General features: G+C 45.2%; 1 protein-coding gene across 7 annotated transcripts in view; it reads left to right on the forward strand.

The window, feature by feature from the left end:
- LOC130115159 (latent-transforming growth factor beta-binding protein 4) overlaps window positions 1–24,534 on the forward strand; it is a 171,190-nt gene that overhangs the window by 129,453 nt on the left and 17,203 nt on the right. For all 7 annotated transcript variants that reach the window (XM_056282773.1, XM_056282776.1, XM_056282778.1 and 4 more), the window contains 8 exons: window positions 1,182–1,253; window positions 2,530–2,658; window positions 5,288–5,431; window positions 10,138–10,290; window positions 11,921–12,031; window positions 13,066–13,228; window positions 13,430–13,722; window positions 16,539–16,691. In XM_056282773.1, the coding sequence (XP_056138748.1) occupies window positions 1,182–1,253; window positions 2,530–2,658; window positions 5,288–5,431; window positions 10,138–10,290; window positions 11,921–12,031; window positions 13,066–13,228; window positions 13,430–13,722; window positions 16,539–16,691 (1,218 nt within the window). The remainder of the gene's footprint in view (window positions 1–1,181; window positions 1,254–2,529; window positions 2,659–5,287; window positions 5,432–10,137; window positions 10,291–11,920; window positions 12,032–13,065; window positions 13,229–13,429; window positions 13,723–16,538; window positions 16,692–24,534) is intronic.

A 24,534-nucleotide genomic window follows, 5' to 3' on the forward strand; every position in this document is an offset into this window, starting at 1 on the left:
CTACTCTGAGTATAGTTGTATATGATAGGGTTAGTATCAGGCAAGCCTCCTCCATTGTAGCCAATCAGAGTGAGGCTCTCTAACACACTGGGGGGAAGGGGGGGAAAAAAGAAAAGAAGAAGAAGAAGAGAGGCGGTGTGCGAGAGCTTTGCGGCTGTGTGTGGGTCGCTGAACAAATTGTTTTCTAACAGAAAACAAACCAATCTAGAGAGAGACAGACACGTAGTGTACGTGGAGTGAATGTGTTGCCGTCTCCAAGAACCCTTTGGGACGACAGGGTGTAACGCACTAACCACTCTGTTCAGCAGGACAGGCATCCACGTAGTACCTACCCACGTAGGTACCGAGACCAACGGCACTGGGGATGGGGACCCACATCCCTTCACTGACCTAATCTTTCAAGGTAGAGAAGTGCTATTACTACCCCTACAAGGCGTGGCTCACTATGCCCGCTACGTTTAAGTGTCGCGGTTTTCATGATATGAACTGGATGAAGGTGAACGGCTGCTGCTCTGCTGACCGACTTCCTCCATAACACAACGGTAGGAAACGTAGCTCAGCCGTGGGAAGAGTTTCATCGTAGCTGCTGAGATGATTTCCAGCTGTGGCTGTGATTAATCCTTCAGTTGAAACTGTATCCTTATAGCAGAGTTTTAACACTGGAGACTATGGCGCTGCCATGTGGTGGTGAGGTGAATGAGGAGAACTATCTTTGGTTCCTCCAGTGTTCCTCCAGTTCTCCTGTGCTGAGATCAGCAGTGAATGACCTGAAACGGACCTCTCGTTTGCTTTCAGGCCTCATACCTGAATACATAATGTGTTGGGTTTGACACTGTCGCTGCCCGATCCGGGTCAACCGTAGATGTGAGTCACGCATACACACGGTTGACTCAGATCAGGCAGCCACAGAGAGCAGCGTTGGTCAAGCGAGCTAGAGAGTGAATGGCGAAGATAGCAAGAACAAACATTTTTCGAAGGTTTTTAATCACGGCAGCCACGAGAGTTCTTCATCATGCAGTCACAGCAGTGCACAAAACAAGTTAGGCTGATTCGTCCAGTAGTTTGTGGGATTGGCCTCCGACACACACACACACACACACACACACACACACACACACACACACACTTGACTTACAGCATGGCCTGGTGAAGATAGTGACTATGACTGTTTGTGTGTCCAGCCGAGTTTCTGTCTCTGTGTCCCAGTGGGAGAGGATATGTGACCAGTGGAGCAGGAGCCTTCAGCTACAGAGGTAGACACACTCAGTACACACATCAACATCTCTACAGTGCCTTGCAAAAGTATTCAACCCCCTTGACAGCCATCACTGATTTCTGGAGTGTGAGTTCCTCACACATGTGTTCCTGAACAGTATTATTGTTGTGAACCCATAAGCTCTAGCAGCATGTTCCCCAAGCCTAAATTAATTATGTTTCGTTTTATTAAAAAACTAAAAACTAAAATATAGTGCTTGCATAAGTATCCAACCCCCACATATCAGTACTGTGTAGAGTACCCTTTCGTTGCAGTAACAGCCATGATTCTCTTGGGGTAAGTATGTACAAGCTTTGCACATTCTCCTGGAGTAATTTTTGCCCATTCTTGGCTGAGGTTATACAGGTCTCGCAGGTTGGTGGGATGGCACCACTGGACTGCGATTTTTCAGTCTGTGCCACAGATTTTCAATGGGGTTGAGGTCCGGACTTTGACTTGGCCACTCCAAAACGTTCACCTTTCCATTGTTGCTTTAGTCTTGTGCTTAGGATCATTGTCCTGCTGGAAGGTGAACCTTCTCCCAAGCTTCAGTTTTATGGCAGACTGCAACAGGTTTTCTTCCAGTAGTTCCCTGTATTTAGCTCCATCCATTCTTCCCTCAAGTTGAACAAGGTTCCCAGTGCCTGCAGAGGAAAAGCAACCCCATGGCATTATGTCGCCACCATGCTTCACTGTGGGGAGGGTGTTTTTTAGGACATGAGCAGTGTTAGGTTTGTACCACATAAAACACTGAGTTTTGGCCAAAAAGCTCAACTTTGGTCTCATCTGACCACAAAACCTTTACCCGTATCCTAACTGGGTCTCTCTCATGCTTGGTAGCAAACTCCAAGCGTGCTTTTATATGCACGCTTGGAGTTCACACCCGGCTAATGAACTTTACACAGAGTGCTTTTATACCCATAAACCAGACCCTTACTTTAATATCTTACAGCTGCACACTAATTATGTCCAGCTGTGTTTACCTGAGTTTGTTTTAGGAATAATTTGTCAGGTGTGTAAACTTGTGGGGTTGGACACTTATGCAAGGCACTATATAAACACACATGCATACTACACACATGCACACACACAAATAGTACATACATGCACACATATATACATGGACACACATGTACATAAGTACACACACAACCTCTCTGCCCCCACACATGCTGATAAACCTGCTCTTTAATAAATTAATAATATAATAATAATAATAGTAAGTGTGATGTCCTGCTGTTGTGTGTTGCTCTGTGTGCTCTGTGTGTTGCCAGATGTGGATGAGTGTAAGCGTTTCCATCCAGAGGTGTGTAAGAGTGGAGCCTGTGTCAATAACATCCCCGGATACACCTGCTACTGCAACAGTGGATATGTCTATGACCCCGTCCTGCTGGAGTGTGTGGGTGGGTACACACACACATGCACACATGCACACACGCACACACACACACGCACACACACAAACACACTTACGATCACACAATTATAAAAGTGTAAGATGTAAACAATATAAAAAATACTTAAAATTGGGCAACAACAGATGGACTATAAGAAAGATGGACTTTAAGAAAAATGTACTATAAGAAAGATGGACTATAAGAAAGATGGACTATAAGAAAAATGTACTATAAGAAAGATGTACTATAAGAAAAATGTACTATAAGAAAGATGGACTATAAGAAAGATGGACTATAAGAAAAATGTACTATAAGAAAGATGGACTATAAGAAAGATGGACTATAAGAAAAATGTACTATAAGGAAGATGGACTATAAGAAAAATGTACTATAAGGAAGATGGACTATAAGAAAGATGGACTATAAGAAAAATGTACTATAAGGAAGATGGACTATAAGAAAGATGGACTATAAGAAAGATGGACTTTAAGAAAGATGGACTATAAGAAAGATGTACTATAAGAAAGATGTACTATAAGAAAGATGGACTATAAGAAAAATGTACTATAAGAAAGATGGACTATAAGAAAGATGGACTATAAGAAAAATGTACTATAAGGAAGATGGACTATAAGAAAGATGGACTATAAGAAAGATGGACTTTAAGAAAGATGGACTATAAGAAAGATGGACTATAAGAAAGATGGACTATAAGAAAGATGGACTATAAGAAAGATGGACTTTAAGAAAGATGGACTATAAGAAAGATGTACTATAAGAAAGATGAACTATAAGAAAGATGGACCGTAAGAAAGATGGACCTTAAGAAAGATGGACTATAAGAAAGATGGACTATAGTAAAGATGTACTGTAAGAAATACTGTAAGAAAGATGTACTATAAGAAAAATGGACTATAAGAAAGATGTACTGTAAGAAAGATGGACTATAAGAAAGATGGACTATAAGAAAGATGGACTGTAAGAAAGATGGACTATAAGAAAGATGGACTATAAGAAAAATTTACTATAAGAAAGATGGACTATAAGAAAGATGGACTATAAGAAAGATGGACTATAAGAAAGATGGACTATAAGAAAAATGTACTATAAGAAAGATGGACTATAAGAAAGATGGACTATAAGAAAAATGTACTATAAGAAAGATGGACTATAAGAAAGATGGACTATAAGAAAGATGGACTATAAGAAAAATGGACTATAAGAAAGACTGTCTATAAGAAAGATGGACTAAGAAAGATGTAATGTGAGAGAGATGTACTGTAAGAAAGATGGACTATAAGAAAGACTGACTATAAGAAAGATGGACTAAGAAAGATGTAATGTGAGAGAGATGTACTGTAAGAAAGATGGACTATAAGAAAGATTGACTATGAGAAAGATGGACTATAAGAAAGATGTACTATAAGAACACCTTGTTGTAAAAGTTAAAAAGGAGTGACTCAGGTTAAAAGAAGGGAGTGAGGTTGCTAGCCTAATTTCCTCAGGTAGGGAGGTCCACAGCTGTGGGGTTCTAACAAGAAACACCAGGTGGCCTTTAGTAATGAGGCTGTCTGAGGGAACCGTTAACAAGGACCTGCCTGTGGAGTGCAGTCAGTGACCAGGCAGCGACCAGGCCCATGGGGGGTGAAGAAATCAGTGGTATATGTAGGAGTTGTAAAGGTGTTTATGTTAACAATACATATGTGTGACTTGTTGGTGGCAGTATAACAGATGATATGTAAAGACAGGAAGTAAGAAGAAGAGAAAGTGTGTAAAACTGGAACTGAGGGAGTAGAATAAAGCAGATAGCCGAGCTAGCAAGAGGTTCCAAATCCTGTGTCTTTATGAAGAACATTACAGGAGCGAGGCCATGTCGGGCTTTAAAAGTAATTAGTAAACGTTTAAAATCAATCCTACACCCAGCAGGTAGCCTACATCAAGCAGCTAGCCTCACCCAGCAGGTAGCCTACACATAGCAGGTAGCCTACACCCAGCAGGTAGTCTACACGTAGCAGCTAGCCTACACCCAGCAGGTAGCCTACACTCAGTAGCTAGCCTACACCCAGTAGGTAGCCGACACCTAGCAGCTAGCCTACACCCAGCAGGTAGCCTACACATAGCAGGTACCCTACACCCAGCAGGTAGGCTACATCAAGCAGCTAGCCTACACCCAGCAGGTAGCCTACACATAGCAGGTAGCCTACACCCACTAGCTAGCCTACGCCTAGCAGGTAGCCTACACCCAGCAGGTAGCCTACATCAAGCAGCTACCCTACACCCAGCAGGTAGTCTACACATAGCAGGTAGCCTACACGTAGCAGCTAGCCTACACCCAGCAGGTAGCCTACACTCAGTAGCTAGCCTACACCCAGCAGGTAGCCGACACCTAGCAGCTAGCCTACACCCACTAGCTAGCCTACGCCTAGCAGGTAGCCTACACCCAGCAGGTAGCCTACACCTAGCAGCTAGCCTACACCTAGCAGGTAGCAGGTGAAGTGTTGCAAGAATGGGAATGATGAGTTTATGTCTCTTGGAATTTGTTAACAGTCTGGCAGCTGAGTTTTGGACACATACAAACATGTATTGCTCTGTCTGTGTGTGTGTGTGTGTGTGTGTGTGTGTGTGTGTGTCTCAGATCATGACGAGTGTGAGGCGGAGGAGAGCTGTCCAGGAGGAGTGTGTGTAAACACGGTTGGGTCATACTACTGCAGCTGTCAGCCCCCCCTGGTGTTGGATGACACTCAGCGCAACTGTGTGAACTCCTCCGACCTCACCCTGGGTAACTCCGCACCACACTTATACAGTCTACAGTCTTACATTTTACATTAGCTTTTATTTTAATTTGGTTTGTTATTTTTGTTTTCAGTTTAGTTTCATTAAGTTTCCAGAGTGGGTTTCCTCGTTTCATATTAGTTTTTATTGTTAAAAATGTTTAGTTTTACTTTAATTTTCATCAGTTTCAGTTTTTCTTATGATAATATGGAGGTATATGTCAGGAACAAGGTTTAAGGACTTAAGGATACATATTACAGAAGAACAGGTATTACAATAGAACAGGTATTACAATAGAACAGGTATTACAGTGGAACAGGTATTACAATAGAACAGGTATTACAATAGAACAGGTATTACAGTGGAACAGGTATTACAATGGAACAGGTATTACAATGGAACTGGTATTATAGTAGAACAGGTATTACAATGGAACAGGTATTACAATGGAACAGGTATTACAATAGAACAGGTATTACAGTGGAACAGGTATTACAATAGAACAGGTATTACAGTGGAACAGGTATTACAATGGAACTGGTATTATAGTAGAACAGGTATTACAATGGAACAGGTATTACAGTGGAACAGGTATTACAATAGAACAGGTATTACAATGGAACAGGTATTACAGTGGAACAGGTATTACAATAGAATGGGTATTACAGTGGAACATGTATTACAGTGGAACAGGTATTATGGTAGAACAGCTATTACAATGGAACAGGTATTATAGTAGAACAGGTATTACAATGGAACAGGTATTACAGTAGAACAGTTATTACAGTAGAACAGGTATTACAGTAGAACAGTTATTACAGTAGAATGGCTATTACAGTAGAACAGGTATTATAGTAGAACCAGTATTACAGTAGAACAGTTATTACAGTAGAACAGGTATTACAGTAGAACAGTTATTACAGTAGAATGGCTATTACAGTAGAACAGGTATTACAATAGAATGGGTATTACAATGGAACAGGTATTACAGTAGAACAGTTATTACAGTAGAACAGTTATTACAGTAGAATGGCTATTACAATAGAACAGGTATTATAGTAGAACAGGTATTACAGTTGAACAGGTATTATAGTAGAATGGCTATTACAGTTGAACCGGTATTATAGTAGAACAGGTGGTAACACTTTAGTATGGGGAACGTAGTCACCATTAATTAGGTGCTTATTAGCATGCAAATTAGCAACATATTGGCTCTTAATTGGTCATTATTACATACTCATTAATGCCTTATTCTGCATGGCCTTATTATACAACCAGTAAGCCATTAACTATGAGTTTTCCCTCTATAACCTCAGAAGTATTGCTTATTAGTAGGACCACCTCAATATGCTTTGCTTAGTATGGCTTTTATAAGGTGGTAGTACCACAAGAAGAGTTATTCTCCCTTACTAACACTTAATGAATATGCTCTGTTCTTACATAACAACACACACAACTACAAGTGTTCATAGTGTTACATTACTGTAAATTAAGTTGTTGTTACTTAGAATATGTTCCCCATACTAAAGTGACATCTTGATCGTTACTAATTCACTAGTAATTACGTTTTTTTATACGTTTTTATAAACAATACAGTGACTGCAGGTGTCCCCACCCTTATAAACAATACAGTGGCATAACGACCCAAACAATGGCCAGTTTCATATGCAAATATGGGCGTGACCATTAATTAGAGATACAATGGTCATGTGTACTATTCACATGTGTACCATTCATGTGTACAGGTGAGGACACTATTGTTTATAAGGGTGAGGACACCTGCAGTCAGGTGAGGACACTATTGTTTATAAGGGTGGGACACCTGCAGTCAGGTGAGGACACTGTATTGTTTATAAGGGTGGGGACACCTGCAGTCAGGTGAGGACACTGTATTGTTTATAAGGGTGGGGACACCTGCAGTCAGATGGGGACACTGTATTGTTTATAAGGGTGGGACACCTGCAGTCAGGTGAGGACACTGTATTGTTTATAAGGGTGGGACACCTGCAGTCAGATGAGGACACTGTATTGTTTATAAGGGACACCTGCAGTCAGATGAGGACACTGTATTGTTTATAAGGGTGAGGACACCTGCAGTCAGGTGAGGACACTATTGTTTATAAGGGTGGGACACCTGCAGTCAGGTGAGGACACTGTATTGTTTATAAGGGTGGGGACACCTGCAGTCAGGTGAGGACACTGTATTGTTTATAAGGGTGGGACACCTGCAGTCAGGTGAGGACACTGTATTGTTTATAAGGGTGGGGACACCTGCAGTCAGGTGAGGACACTGTATTGTTTATAAGGGTGGGGACACCTGCAGTCAGGTGAGGACACTGTATTGTTTATAAGGGTGGGGACACCTGCAGTCAGGTGAGGACACTGTATTGTTTATAAGGGTGGGACACCTGCAGTCAGATGAGGACACTGTATTGTTTATAAGGGTGGGACACCTGCAGTCAGATGAGGACACTGTATTGTTTATAAGGGTGGGACACCTGCAGTCAGGTGAGGACACTGTATTGTTTATAAGGGTGGGGACACCTGCAGTCAGATGAGGACACTGTATTGTTTATAAGGGTGGGACACCCACAGTCAGGTGAGGACACTGTATTGTTTATAAGGGTGGGGACACCTGCAGTCAGGTGAGGACACTGTATTGTTTATAAGGGTGGGACACCTGCAGTCAGATGAGGACACTGTATTGTTTATAAGGGTGGGACACCTGCAGTCAGATGAGGACACTGTATTGTTTATAAGGGTGGGACACCTGCAGTCAGGTGAGGACACTGTATTGTTTATAAGGGTGGGGACACCTGCAGTCAGGTGAGGACACTGTATTGTTTATAAGGGTGGGGACACCTGCAGTCAGATGAGGACACTGTATTGTTTATAAGGGTGGGACACCTGCAGTCAGGTGAGGACACTGTATTGTTTATAAGGGTGGGACACCTGCAGTCAGGTGAGGACACTGTATTGTTTATAAGGGTGGGACACCTGCAGTCAGGTGAGGACACTGTATTGTTTATAAGGGTGGGGACACCTGCAGTCAGATGAGGACACTGTATTGTTTATAAGGGTGGGACACCTGCAGTCAGATGAGGACACTGTATTGTTTATAAGGGTGGGACACCTGCAGTCAGATGAGGACACTGTATTGTTTATAAGGGTGGGACACCTGCAGTCAGGTGAGGACACTGTATTGTTTATAAGGGTGGGGACACCTGCAGTCAGATGAGGACACTGTATTGTTTATAAGGGTGGGACACCCACAGTCAGGTGAGGACACTGTATTGTTTATAAGGGTGGGGACACCTGCAGTCAGGTGAGGACACTGTATTGTTTATAAGGGTGGGACACCTGCAGTCAGATGAGGACACTGTATTGTTTATAAGGGTGGGACACCTGCAGTCAGATGAGGACACTGTATTGTTTATAAGGGTGGGACACCTGCAGTCAGGTGAGGACACTGTATTGTTTATAAGGGTGGGGACACCTGCAGTCAGGTGAGGACACTGTATTGTTTATAAGGGTGGGGACACCTGCAGTCAGATGAGGACACTGTATTGTTTATAAGGGTGGGACACCTGCAGTCAGGTGAGGACACTGTATTGTTTATAAGGGTGGGACACCTGCAGTCAGGTGAGGACACTGTATTGTTTATAAGGGTGGGACACCTGCAGTCAGGTGAGGACACTGTATTGTTTATAAGGGTGGGGACACCTGCAGTCAGATGAGGACACTGTATTGTTTATAAGGGTGGGACACCTGCAGTCAGGTGAGGACACTGTATTGTTTATAAGGGTGGGACACCTGCAGTCAGGTGAGGACACTGTATTGTTTATAAGGGTGGGGACACCTGCAGTCAGGTGAGGACACTGTATTGTTTATAAGGGTGGGGACACCTGCAGTCAGGTGAGGACACTGTATTGTTTATAAGGGTGGGACACCTGCAGTCAGATGAGGACACTGTATTGTTTATAAGGGTGGGACACCTGCAGTCAGGTGAGGACACTGTATTGTTTATAAGGGTGGGGACACCTGCAGTCAGATGAGGACACTGTATTGTTTATAAGGGTGGGACACCTGCAGTCAGGTGAGGACACTGTATTGTTTATAAGGGTGGGACACCTGCAGGCAGGTGGGACTGCAGAGGTGTGTCAATAGCCGTTGTGTCCACATGAACTGATTGAACCTTGTGTGACCTCTAAAGTTCCGTTTTTATTTCCATTTGTCAACTAAAATGTTTTAGTTTTAGTTGTTGGTTTAGTTTTAGTTGTTGGTTTAGTTTTAGTTGTTGGTTTAGTTTTAGTTGTTGGTTTAGTTTTAGTTGTTGGTTTAGTTTTAGTTGTTGGTTTAGTTTTAGTTGTTGGTTTAGTTTTAGTTGTTGGTTTAGTTTTAGTTGTTGGTTTAGTTTTAGTTGTTGGTTTAGTTTTAGTTGTTGGTTTAGTTTTAGTTGTTGGTTTAGTTTTAGTTGTTGGTTTAGTTTTAGTTGTTGGTTTAGTTTTAGTTGTTGGTTTAGTTTTAGTTGTTGGTTTAGTTTTAGTTGTTGGTTTAGTTTTAGTTGTTGGTTTAGTTTTAGTTAACTATGATAGCCTTGCCACACACATGTGGACACACAGGTAAACAGTTTTCAGTCTTTTCTTCAACCCCTCTATCTCTCTCTTCGTCTGTCTGTCTGTCTGTCTGTCTGTCTGTCTGTCTGTCTCTCAGATGAGAACGTGTCTTTCTGCTGGCAGCACGTCACAGCAGACCTGGTGTGTCAAAGTCCTCTGATGGGTTTTCAGGTCACCTACATAGACTGCTGCTGTCTCTACGGGGAGGGCTGGGGGCTGCAGTGTGCTCTCTGCCCCGCCAGCGACTCAGGTGAGACGGGGAGGCAGAGGTCAGAGACTACATAGTAGGGTTGGTTTGAGAACCGGTTCCAGAATATCAAGAACCGGGTGTTAATGATTAAGAAATGTGGGTTTCAAAGCTGGTTCTGGAATCCTGGAAGCTCCATTCCAGTCCCATTAGCAAAAGAAGCGCCCCCTGTTGAGGCGTCGGCCAATGTCCCCCCACCTGCCACCTGGCCCCCCAGGGAGAAGCACCCCACATGCCGAGAACAGCGAGGAGACCACACCTGGAAAGTCCAGGACCACACCCGGGTAGCCCCCCCAGGGCACGCCCGGCTGGGCTCAAGTGCCGGCCTGGCGACCACGACCAGATTGTTGATGGGGTGTGCCATCTGGCTTGACACCCCCCAATGGCACGCAGGCAGACATGTGACTGCTGCCCCCTCCCCCAAGGTGAGCAGACCCAACCTGACCCAGCGACATGCACTCCCCAACCCCCAACCCAAGCCCCAAACCCACGAATGCATCCCGTACGTGCACCCGTAAGCCCGCTACAGGTGCTCCCCGAAACCACAGATCCTTCCTGAGCATCCGCTGGCGTGGCTTGAAAGCGGGAGCCAATACCCCCCAGGCCCACAGCTCCCCCAACAGGCCTGGGATCCTCCTGCAACTACAGCATCTGGCTCCCAGGATCCACCCAGCCATAGGGACCAGGGGCGATCACCGCATTGTAAGATGGTGATGAGAGATGTACTCTTAGGGCCCAGGGAACGCTGGTTTGAAGAGGAAGTCAAAGAGGCCATCTATGATCTATGTGAAGAGGGAACAACCATCCCTGACCGGGGGGCGGGGGCGGGGGGTGGGGGCTAAGAGTACATGTATCACCATCTTACAATGCTGGGATCGCAAACATTCTCCAAGCCTCTGTGAATAGTACACATGATCACTGTAACTCTCATTAATGGCCACGCCCATATTTACATATGATAATAATAATCATTTCATTCATACAGAGCTTTTCCAGACAGCCAGCGCTTCACAGGGAAGGGGGTAACTCACTTCAACCGCCACCCATGTGGAGCACCACCTGGGTGGTGCACGACAGCCATGTTGCAGCAGAACGCTCACCACACATCAGCTTGAGGTGGAGAGGGAGGAGTCATTGAGCCAGTTACATGGGGGGTAATGAGGTGGCCAGATGGAGAGAGCCAGGTTGGAAATCTCACCAGGACACCGGGGACCCCCTACTCTTTGTGATAAGTGCCAGGGGATCTATTAAGCCCCCCCGACGACCAGTGATGTTACTCATAGTGTCAGCTTAGAACAAGCTTCTCTGGAATGTCCAGGCAGACGACACTGTGTCTGTAGCGCCGAGGGTGGCAAACGGACCTCGCTGCACCACCGATGTCGCCTTCTGCAAGTACCACAGACACGAGGACCACAGTTCATCTGGACACGTTTGTTGACAGAAACAGAATAGGTACTGGGGCAGCTACACCGCCCCCGTCTTTGGTTTTCTGTAGTGTTCTGTTTAATTCTTGTTTTTTCCTGCTTCTTGGTTCTAGAGTCCAGAGCACTTTTCTGTTTTTATAGAGAAACCTGAACATGTTCTCTCTCTCTCTCTCTCTCTCTCTCTCTCTCTCTCTCTCTCTCTCCATCAGAGGACTACGCTAATCTGTGCAGCTCTGTTCTGCCGCCACCCTTTCCTGACCCGTACAGACCAGAAGCGGGTCCGGCTCTGAGTCCAGACAGCAGAGGAAGAGGAGGAGCAGGTTTGCTGTAGTTTCGGTGTTTATCTGTGTGTAAGGGTTTTGAGTTTGGCTCCAGTTCTTCTGTTCTCCCCGGGTTCCCCTGGTTTCCTCTCACGCCAAACACACGTCAGCTACACAGGACACACCACATGGCCTGCCGAGGAATTTATAAACACGGTTTTTATGGTGAAGATGGGTAGAATTGTTTCTTTCCCAATGCATCCTGGAATAGACTGCAGTCCTCTATGATGCTAAACTGGATCCAGATGTAACCCAGTCCTCTATGACTCTAAACTGGATCCAGATATAATCCAGTCCTCTATGACTCTAAACTGGATCCAGAGTCACCAGTATGAATGATCAGATTTAATCCAGTCCTCTATGACTCTAAACTGGATCCAGATGTAATCCAGTCCTCTATGACTCTAAACTGGATCCAGATTTAATCCAGTCCTCTATGACTCTAAACTGGATCCAGAGTCACTAGTATGAATGATCAGATTTAATCCAGTCTTCGATGACTCTAAACTGGATCCAGATTTAATCCAGTCCTCTATGACTCTAAACTGGATCCAGATTTAATCCAGTCCTCTATGACTCTAAACTGGATCCAGAGTCACCAGTATGAATGATCAGATTTAATCCAGTCTTCGATGACTCTAAACTGGATCCAGATTTAATCCAGTCCTCTATGACTCTATACTGGATCCAGATGTAATCCAGTCCTCTATGACTCTAAACTGGATCCAGATTTAATCCAGTCCTCTATGACTCTAAACTGAATCCACATGTAATCCAGTCCTCTATGACTCTAAACTGGATCCAGATTTAATCCAGTCCTCTATGACTCTAAACTGGATCCAGAGTCACCAGTATGAATGATCAGATTTAATCCAGTCCTCTATGACTCTAAACTGGATCCAGATGTAATCCAGTCCTCTATGACTCTAAACTGGATCCACTATCACCGGTATGAATGATCAGGTTTAATCCAGTGCATATAGAATATGTGATTCATAGAAATTCATCCTACTCCACTCTACTCTCTAATTCAGGTCCTCCCTTCGGCGCCCCCTATGGTTCAGACTCCTTCCCTGTAGCTGTAGCTCCGGGCAGAGACTACGGTGGCAGCGATTATGATGACTACACACCATCAGCGGGCAGCAGACCAGGATTCAGAGGGAGGACTCCAGGAACATACAGGAGGCCAGGATATGGGTACAAATCTGCTACGCACAAACAGCCACATGTGTGCACACATACATACATATACAGACTAACCCACACAAACACAACAGAACACACACATCACACACACACATACATACCAGCTGGTGTAATGTCATTTCTGTGGAAGATGGATCATCTCTCTCTCTCTCTCTCTCTCTCTCTCTCTCTCTCTCTCTCTCTCTCTCTCAGTGTGGATGGTTACTATGATGAGGGGGACTATGCCCCCCCTGACAGCACACCTCCCAGACCCCCCTCCTTTCGTCTCCCCGCAGACCCCCGCTCTGAGAGGGCCTTTGGGGTCCGCCCTCCACCGCCCTCCCGGCCTGAGGGCCTCCCTCTCAGCCTGGCCCCACTCCCCGGGGCTGGACCCTACACCCAGGAGGAGGAAGAGGAGGAGGAAGAGGAGGAACCATGGAGGGCGGTACCTCCCTTCCCTCCTTTCACTGACAGGAGAGAAGGACCACCGCAGAGGGTCTATGAGAGTGAGTCACTCGTCAATGATGAAAGTTTGGCTGCATCGTTTCAAATGGTAATCGGAGGAGAGCCGCCATGTTTAACGCTAGCACGTTTTAATGTCCACAGATGCTGAATCAAGTCTGTGGGGTGACAAATGTCACCCTGTTGATGGGATAACATTTAGAAGAAGTCACTTTTTCTGACAGAAATGCAAATAGCCTTTTCATTTTATAGACGTGAAATGAAAAGACTTTTTTACTCAGTTAGCTTAACAGGACAAAAAAGCACGCAACAGATACAGCCCATCTGAGATTAATTCTGTGTTGAATCAGATGTTTGAGGTGACTTCTGTTGAATTATGTTTAAAGAGAAACAGCACCCTTGACCGTGTTAGTGAGTTTGCTGATATGTTCAGGTTAAGACCATGTAGAGGTTAAAAACATGGCAGACTGGTGCTTGTGCTCTGTGATGTAAGCATAGCAGGATGAACAGCTAGCTCCAGCAGGCCGTTAGCCTGGAATTGTTGTCCAGGGTTTAGTTGTTCCTGAAGCACCGCTGATGCTCTGTGATGTAAGCATACCAGGATGAACACCTAGCTGCAGCAGGCCATTAGCCTGGAATTGTTGTCCAGGGTTTATTTGTTCCTGAAGCACCGCTGGTGCTCTGTGATGTAAGCATAGCAGGATGAACAGCTAGCTCCAGCAGGCCATTAGCCTGGAGATGTTGTCCTGGGTTTAGTTGTTCCTGAAGCACCGCTGGTGCTCTGTGATGTAAGCATAGCAGGATGAACACCTAGCTCCAGCAGGCCATTAGCCTGGAGATGTTGTCCTGGGTTTAGTTGTTCCTGAAGCACCGCTGGTGCTCTGTGATGTAAGCATAGCAGGATGAACACCTAGCTCCAGCAGGCCATTAGCCTGGAGATGTTGTCCTGGGTTTAGTTGTTCCTGAAGCACCGCTGGTGCTCTGTGATGTAAGCATAGCAGGATGAACAGCTAGCTCCAGCAGGCCATTAGCCTGGAGATGTTGTCCTGGGTTTAGTTGTTCCTGAAGCACCGCTGGTGCTCTGTGATGTAAGCATAGCAGGATGAACACCTAGCTCCAGCAGGCCATTAGCCTGGAGATGTTGTCCTGGGTTTAGTTGTTCCTGAAGCACTGCTGGTGCATTGCTTCATGACCGTTCATTTCTCCAAAACCCATTCAAACCTTTAACTTTATGACATTTTAGAAAAAGAGGTTCTTCTGATCTGTGATCCAGTATTGAAATGTCGTGGCTGCAGCCACACACTGATGTTTTACTTTTTTTTTTAAAGGTTATTTTTTTGGGGGAGGCGCCTCCATAGCCGAATATGGTTACAGACTTAGCACATGAGCACAGCGTCTATCCCCCACTTCCTGGAGGAGAGAGACAGGGCTATGACTTGCAACAAACGTCAACATTGCAACCATGTGACCTGTTATTTTTAATGGGCAGTCTTCAGGTGAGACTCATGTGAATAGATTCAGCATGTTTAGTGTGTCTGGACCTCAGAAAATCAATGTACGAGAGGCTCATGCCAAACATCAGGAAAGTTTTGGCTTATCAGTATTGGTCAGTATTGGTCAGTATTGTTCAATATTGCTCAGTATTATTCAGTATTGCTCAGTATTGTTCAATGTTGCTCAGTATTGGTCAGTATTGTTCAGTATTATTCAGTATTGCTCAGTATTATTCAGTATTGCTCAGTATTGTTCAGTGTTGCTCAGTATTGATCAGTATTGGTCAGTATTGATCAGTATTGGTCAGTATTGGTCAGTATTGTTCAATACTTATCAGTGTCTTTCAGCATTCTTCAGTATTCATTGGTATTGTTGAGTATTGTCAGTATTGGTCAGTATTGTCAGTATTGGTCAGTATTGATCAGTGTTGATCAGCATTGTTGGTGCGATTTCAACATCCGGCGTCATCAGCGACAGCACAGACAATGCCTGACAACTGTGTTGCGTGACACATCAACTCCGTGATAGAGATGATGAACTGATAATAAACTTTACGTTGCCCTTCTCACAACCAATTCGCAGCACAGTACGGGACACAGTAGAGGACACAGTAGAAGAATAGATCAAATACTGAAAAGATGAAATACTGAACAGATGCAATACTGAACAGATCCAATACTGAACAGATGCAATACTGAACAGATCCAGTACTGAAGTGAGAACATTACCAAGGCCAAAGCCCTCAGTAGGGCAGGAGTTATTGTGACCAGGTGAGGGAGAGGAAGAGGTGAGAGTGATTTAAGTTCTCCTTTTATCGTCACACACTCCAGCATGGCAGTGTGTCGCCGTAACCGTTGACAACTGCTCTCCGAACCTAAACTGTACAGTCGCCAACGATTCCCACCATCGTCAAATCTCAACTGAATGTGATTTCATTTCAATTCAGTATCACAGACCTTATCTGTCTGTCTGTCTGTCTGTCTGTCTGTCTGTCTGTCTGTCTGTCTGTCTGTCTGCCTGCCTGCCTGCCTGCCTGCCTGCCTGCCTGCCTGCCTGCCTGCCTGCCTGCCTGCCTGTCTGCCTGCCTGTCTGTCTGTCTGTCTGTCTGTCTGTCTGCCTGTCTGTCTGTCTGTCTGCCTGTCTGCCTGCCTGCCTGCCTGCCTGTCTGTCTGTCTGTCTGTCTGTCTGCCTGCCTGTCTGCCTGTCTGTCTTTAGTGTCTGTCTATCATTTTGTTTCTCTGTCTTTCCCTCTTACCTGTCTGCCTGCCTGAGACAGGTTGATAATGTGAGTGTGTCTCTCAGTCATGTGTCATTTGTGATGACAGACTATAGGCATAACGCTGACTTGTCTTCCTCTCTTTTTCAGGGCGTTATGATTCGTTCGCAGGGCTGAACGCAGCAGAGGATTGTGGGATACTGCACGGCTGTGAGAATGGCAGGTGTATCCGCGTTTCCGAGGGTTACACCTGTGACTGTTACCATGGATACCAGCTGGACATGACCTCTATGACCTGTAGAGGTATGGACGGCATACTTTAAAGCTACAATCCTGAAGATTTTACATGCATATCTAGTATTTTAAAAACGTTTTATATATATATATATATATATATATATATATATGGTATTTTATATAGTTTATGTATAGTATTTTATAAAGTTGATATATAGTATTTTATGAAGTTGATATATAGTATTTTATAAAGTTCACATATAGTATTTTATAAAGTTTATATATAGTATTTTATATAGTTTATATATACAAACCCCAAGTCCAGTGAAGTTGGGACGTTGTGTAAAACGTGAATAAAAACACAATACAATGATTTGCAAATCCTTTCCCACCTATATTCAGTTGAATCCACTACAAAGACAAGATATTTAATGTTCAAACTGATAAACTTTATTGTTTTTTGCAAATATTCCCTCACTGTGAATGTGATGCCTGCAACACGTTCCAAAGAAGTTGGGACGGGGGCAACAAAAGACCGGGAAAGTTGAGGAATGCTCAGAAAACACCTGTGTGGAACATTCCACAGGTGAACAGGTTAACTGGAAACAGGGGAGGGTCCTGATTGGGTATAAAAGGAGCATCCCTGAAAGGCTCAGTTGTTCACAAGCAAGGATGGGGCGAGGTTCAGCACTTTGTGAACAACTGTGTGAGCAAATAGTCCAACAGTTTAAGAACAGCGTTTCTCAACGTACAACTGCAAGGAATTTAGGGATTTCATCATCTCCAGTCCATAATATCATCACAAGATTCAGAGAATCCGGAGAAATCTCTGCATGTAAGCGGCAAGGCCCAAAACCAACATTGGATGCCCGTGACCTTCGACCCCTCAGGCAGCACTGCATTAAAAACCCACATCATTGTGTAAAGGATATGACCACGTGGGCTCAGGAACACTTGGGAAAACCATCGTCAGTTAACACAGTTGGTCACCACATCTACAAGTGCAAGTTAAAACTACCATGCAAAGCCAAAGCCAGATATCAACACCACCCAGAAACACCACCGGCTTCTCTGGCCCGAGCTCATCTGAGATGGACTGATGCAAAGTGGACAAGTGTGCTGTGGTCTGACGAGTCCACATTTCACATTGTTTCTGGAAATCATGGACGTCGTGTCCTCCGGGCTAAAGAGGACCGTCCAGATTGTTATCAGCCCAGAGTCCAAAAGCCAGCAGCTGTGATGGTATGGGGGGGGGGGGTGTTAGTGCCCCATGGCATCATGGGTAACTTGCACATCTGTGAAGGCACCATTAATGCTGAAGGTCCATACAGGTTTTGGAGCAACATATGCTGCCATCCAAGCGACGTCTTTTTCAGGGACGTCCCTGCTTATTTCAGCAAGACAATGCCAAGCCACATTCTGCAGGTGTTCCACCAGCGGGGCTTCGTAGTAAAAGAGTGCGGGTACTGGACTGGCCTGCCTGCAGTCCAGACCTGTCTCCCATTGAACATGTGTGGCGCATTATGAAGCACACAATACGACAACGGAGACCCCGGACTGTTGAGCAACTGAAGCCGTACATCAAGCAAGAATGGGAAAGAAGTCCACCTACAAAGCTTCAACAATTGACCTTTCGCAAAGTACCGCCCCAGAACGGTGCTGGTCCAATCCTACCTTAGCAACGGTTCCTATGTGAGGGAGGTCCGTCAAGCTTTCAAACACACAACAAAATGCTGAAACGGTGGGCCTATGGGATCTGCAGATCGGATCCTAGATATGTGAAAAGTTTGGAGGGGTCTAATTTTCTTTCCCTTCCCCAAACCCAGAACGCAAGAAGCGCAATGTGGGCAACAGATTTGGCAGTATAGCAGACCCCCACCCATGGCCAGCTAGCAGACCCCCACCCATGGCCAGCTAGCAGACCCCCACCCATGGCCAGCTTCATCCATCCAGAATCACCACCAATACCTGCCTGCTCCGAGCTAAGCTAGCTGCTAGCTATTATTGATAGCTAATACAGCTAACGTGTTATTACCGCTACTTTCACCCACACAATGCGCTGATGTCTTCCTTCAGGTTTTGGTGTTTTCCGGCTACTTCCTGGATAGTTCTGAAATGCTTGACGGGCATAGCAACAGTAACTAAGGGGGGCGGGACTTTGCGAAAGGTCAATTAGTGTCCTCGGTTCCCAAACGCTTATTGTGCGTTGTTAAAAGGAAAGGTGGTGTAACACAGTGGTGAACACGCCCCTGTCCCAGCTTCTTTGGGACGTGTTGCAGCATCACATTCACATGAGGGAATATTTACAACAAACAATAAAGTTTATCAGGTAGAAGATTAAATATCTGGTCTGTGTAGTGGATTCAGCTGGATAGAGGTGGGAAAGGATTTGCTAATCATAGCATTCTGTTTTTATTCACGTTTTACACAACATCAATAAGTACAACACATAATACTACATCAATAATTTCAACACATAGTACTACATCAATAAGTACAACACATAGTACTACATCAATGAGTACAACACATAGTACTACATCAATAAGTACGACACATAGTACTACATGAATAAGTACAACACATAGTACTACATCAATAAGTGCAACACATAGTACTACATCAATAAGTGCAACACATAGTACTACATCAATGAGTACAACACATAGTACTACATCAATAATTTCAACACATAGTACTACATCAATAATTTCAACACATAGTACTACATCAATAAGTACAACACATAGTACTACATCAATAAGTGCATCACATAGTACTACATCAATAAGTACGACACATAGTACTACATCAATAAGTGCGACACATAGTACTACATCAATAAGTACGACACATAGTACTACATCAATAAGTGCGACACATAGTACTACATCAATAAGTACGACACATAGTACTACATCACTAAGTGCGACACATAGTACTACATCAATAAGTACAACACATAGTACTACATGAATAAGTGCAACACATAGTACTACATCAATAAGTACAACACATAGTACTACATCAATAAGTGCAACACATAGTACTACATCAGTAAGTGCAACACATACTACTACATGAATAAGTACAACACATAGTACTACATGAATAAGTGCAACACATAGTACTACATCAATAAGTGCAACACATAGTACTACATCAATGAGTACAACACATAGTACTACATCAATAAGTACGACACATAGTACTACATCAATAAGTGCAACACATAGTACTACATCAATAAGTGCAACACATAGTACTACATCAATAAGTACGACACATAGTACTACATCAATAAGTGCAACACATAGTACTACATCAATGAGTACAACACATAGTACTACATCAATAATTTCAACACATAGTACTACATCAATAAGTGCAACACATAGTACTACATCAATGAGTACAACACATAGTACTACATCAATAATTTCAACACATAGTACTACATCAATAATTTCAACACATAGTACTACATCAATAAGCACAACACATAGTACTACATCAATAAGTGCATCACATAGTACTACATCAATAAGTACGACCCATAGTACTACATCAATAAGTGCGACACATAGTACTACATCAATAAGTACAACACATAGTACTACATCAATAAGTACAACACATAGTACTACATGAATAAGTGCAACACATAGTATTACATCAATAAGTACAACACATAGTACTACATCAATAAGTGCAACACATAGTACTACATCAGTAAGTGCAACACATACTACTACATGAATAAGTACAACACATAGTACTACATGAATAAGTGCAACACATAGTATAACATCAATAAGTGCATCACATAGTACTACATCAATAAGTACGACACATAGTACTACATCAATAAGTACGACACATAGTACTACATCAATAAGTACGACACATAGTACTACATCAAGAAGTGCAACACATAGTACTACATCAATGAGTACAACACATAGTACTACATCAATAAGTACAACTAAAGTTCCAGGAGGTTTTATGTGTGTTTCTGACACAACAGCCCTGCTGACTCTCATTCATGTGGAATGAAGCTCAGCCCACACTCACCTCACAACTCACCTCACCACCACCTACGTAGGACACACACTGGTACAGTAATGATGCTCAGCCCACACTCACCTCACCACCACATACTTAGGACACACACTGGTACAGTATTGAAGCTCAGCCCACACTCACCCCACCACCACATACGTAGGACACACACACTGGTACAGTATTGAAGCTCAGCCCACACTCACCCCACCACCACATACGTAGGACACACACACTGGTACAGTAATGAAGCTCAGCCCACACTCACCTCACCACCACCTATATAGGACACACACTGGTACAGTAATGAAGCTCAGCCCACACTCACCTCACCACCACATACTTAGGACACACACTGGTACAGTAATGACGCTCGGCCCACACTCACCCCATCACCACATACTTAGGACACACACTGGTACAGTAATGAAGCTCAGCCCACGCTCACCTCACAACTCACCTGTCCATCACCTACGTTGGACACACACTGGTACAGTAATGAAGCTCAGCCCACACTCACCCCACCACCCCCTACATATGACACACACTGGTACAGTAATGAAGCTCAGCCCACACTCACCTCACAACTCACCTGACCACCACCTACGTAGGACACACACTGGTGCAGTAATGAAGCTCAGCCCACACTCACCCCAACACCACATACTTAGGACACACACTGGTACAGTAATGACGCTTGGCCCACACTCACCCCATGACCACCTACATAGGACACACACGGGTACAGTAATGACGCTTGGCCCACACTCACCCAACCGCCGCCTACATAGGACACACACTGGTACAGTAATGAAGCTCAGCCCACACTCACCCCACCACCACATACTTAGGACACACACTGGTACAGTAACGAAGCTCAGCCCACACTCACCCCACCACCACATATTTAGGACACACACTGGTACAGTAATGAAGCTCAGCCCACACTCACCTCACCACCACCTATATAGGACACACACTGGTACAGTAATGAAGCTCAGCCCACACTCACCTCACAACTCACCTGTCCATCACCTACGTTGGACACACACTGGTACAGTAATGAAGCTCAGCCCACACTCACCCCACCACCACATACTTAGGACACACACTGGTACAGTAATGAAGCTCAGCCCACGCTCACCTCACCACCCCCTACATAGGACACACACTGGTACAGTAATGAAGCTCAGCCCACACTCACCTCACAACTCACCTCACCACCTACATAGGACACACACTGGTACAGTAATGAAGCTCAACCCACACTCACCTCACAACTCACCTCACCACCTACATAGGACACACACTGGTACAGTAATGAAGCTCAGCCCACACTCACCTCACCACCACATACTTAGGACACACACTGGTACAGTAATGAAGCTCAGCCCACATTCACCTCACCACCACCTACATAGGACACACACTGGTACAGTAATGAAGCTCAGCCCACACTCACCTCATCACCACCTGCATAGGACACACACTGGTACAGTAATGAAGCTCAGCCCACACTCACCCCACCACCACCTACATAGGACACACACTGGTACAGTAATGAAGCTCAGCCCACACTCACCTCACCACCACATACATAGGACACACACTGGTACAGTAATGAAGCTCAGCCCACACTCACCCCAACACCACATACTTAGGACACACACTGGTACAGTAATGAAGCTCAGCCCACACTCACCTCACCACCACATACTTAGGACACACACTGGTACAGTAATGAAGCTCAGCCCACACTCACCTCACCAACACCTATATAGGACACACACTGGTACAGTAATGAAGCTCAGCCCACACTCACCTCACAACTCACCTGTCCACCACCTACGTTGGACACACACTGGTACAGTAATGAAGCTCAGCCCACACTCACCTCACCACCACCTGCGTAGGACACACACTGATACAGTAATGAAGCTCAGCCCACACTCACCCCAACACATACTTAGGACACACACTGGTACAGTAATGAAGCTCAGCCCACACTCACCTCACCACCACATACTTAGGACACACACTGGTACAGTAATGAAGCTCAGCCCACACTCACCTCACCAACACCTATATAGGACACACACTGGTACAGTAATGAAGCTCAGCCCACACTCACCTCACAACTCACCTGTCCACCACCTACGTTGGACACACACTGGTACAGTAATGAAGCTCAGCCCACACTCACCTCACCACCCCCTACATAGCACACACACTGGTACAGCAATGAAGCTCAGCCCACACTCACCTCACCACCACCTGCATAGGACACACACTGGTACAGTAATGAAGCTCAGCCCACACTCACCTCACCACCCCCTACGTAAGACACACACTGGTACAGTAATGAAGCTCAGCCCACACTCACCTGACCACCACCTACGTAGGACACACACTGGTACAGTAATGAAGCTCAGCCCACACTCACCCCAACATCACATACTTAGGACACACACTGGTACAGTAATGAAGCTCAGCCCACACTCACCCCAACATCACATACTTAGGACACACACTGGTACAGTAATGAAGCTCAGCCCACACTCACCCCACCACCACATACTTAGGACACACACTGGTACAGTAATGAAGCTCAGCCCACACTCACCCCACCACCACGTATTTAGGACACACACTGGTACAGTAATGAAGCTCAGCCCACACTCACCTCACCACCACATACTTAGGACACACACTGGTACAGTAATGAAGCTCAGCCCACGCTCACCTCACCACCCCCTACATAGGACACACACTGGTACAGTAATGAAGCTCAGCCCACACTCACCTCACAACTCACCTGTCCACCACCTACGTTGGACACACACTGGTACAGTAATGAAGCTCAGCCCACACTCACCCCACCACCACATACTTAGGACACACACTGGTACAGTAATGAAGCTCAGCCCACGCTCACCTCACCACCCCCTACATAGGACACACACTGGTACAGTAATGAAGCTCAGCCCACACTCACCTCACAACTCACCTGACCACCACCTACGTAAGACACACACTGGTACAGTAATGAAGCTCAGCCCACACTCACCCCAACACCACATACTTAGGACACACACTGGTACAGTAATGAAGCTCAGCCCACACTCACCTCACCACCACCTGCATAGGACACACACTGGTACAGTAATGAAGCTCAGCCCACACTCACCCCACCACCACCTACATAGGACACGCACTGGTACAGTAATGAAGCTCAGCCCACACTCACCTCACCAACACATACTTAGGACACACACTGGTACAGTAATGACGCTCGGCCCACACTCACCCCACCACCACCTACATAGGACACACACGGGTACAGTAATGAAGCTCAGCCCACACTCACCCCACCACCACCTACATAGGACACACACGGGTACAGTAATGACGCTCGGCCCACACTCACCCCACCACCACATATTTAGGACACACACTGGTACAGTAATGAAGCTCAGCCCACGCTCACCTCACCACCACCCATATAGGACACACACTGGTACAGTAATGAAGCTCAGCCCACACTCACCTCACCACCACCTATATAGGACACACACTGGTACAGTAATGAAGCTCAGCCCACACTCACCTCACCACCACATACTTAGGACACACACTGGTACAGTAATGACGCTCGGCCCACACTCACCCCACCACCAGCTACATAGGACACACACGGGTACAGTAATGAAGCTCAGCCCACACTCACCCCACCACCACCTACATCGGACACACACGGGTACAGTAATGACGCTCGGCCCACACTCACCCCACCACCACATATTTAGGACACACACTGGTACGGTAATGAAGCTCAGCCCACGCTCAC

The sequence above is a fragment of the Lampris incognitus genome, chromosome 7, assembly GCF_029633865.1.
Source record: "Lampris incognitus isolate fLamInc1 chromosome 7, fLamInc1.hap2, whole genome shotgun sequence".
Classification (NCBI taxonomy): Eukaryota; Metazoa; Chordata; class Actinopteri; order Lampriformes; family Lampridae; genus Lampris; species Lampris incognitus.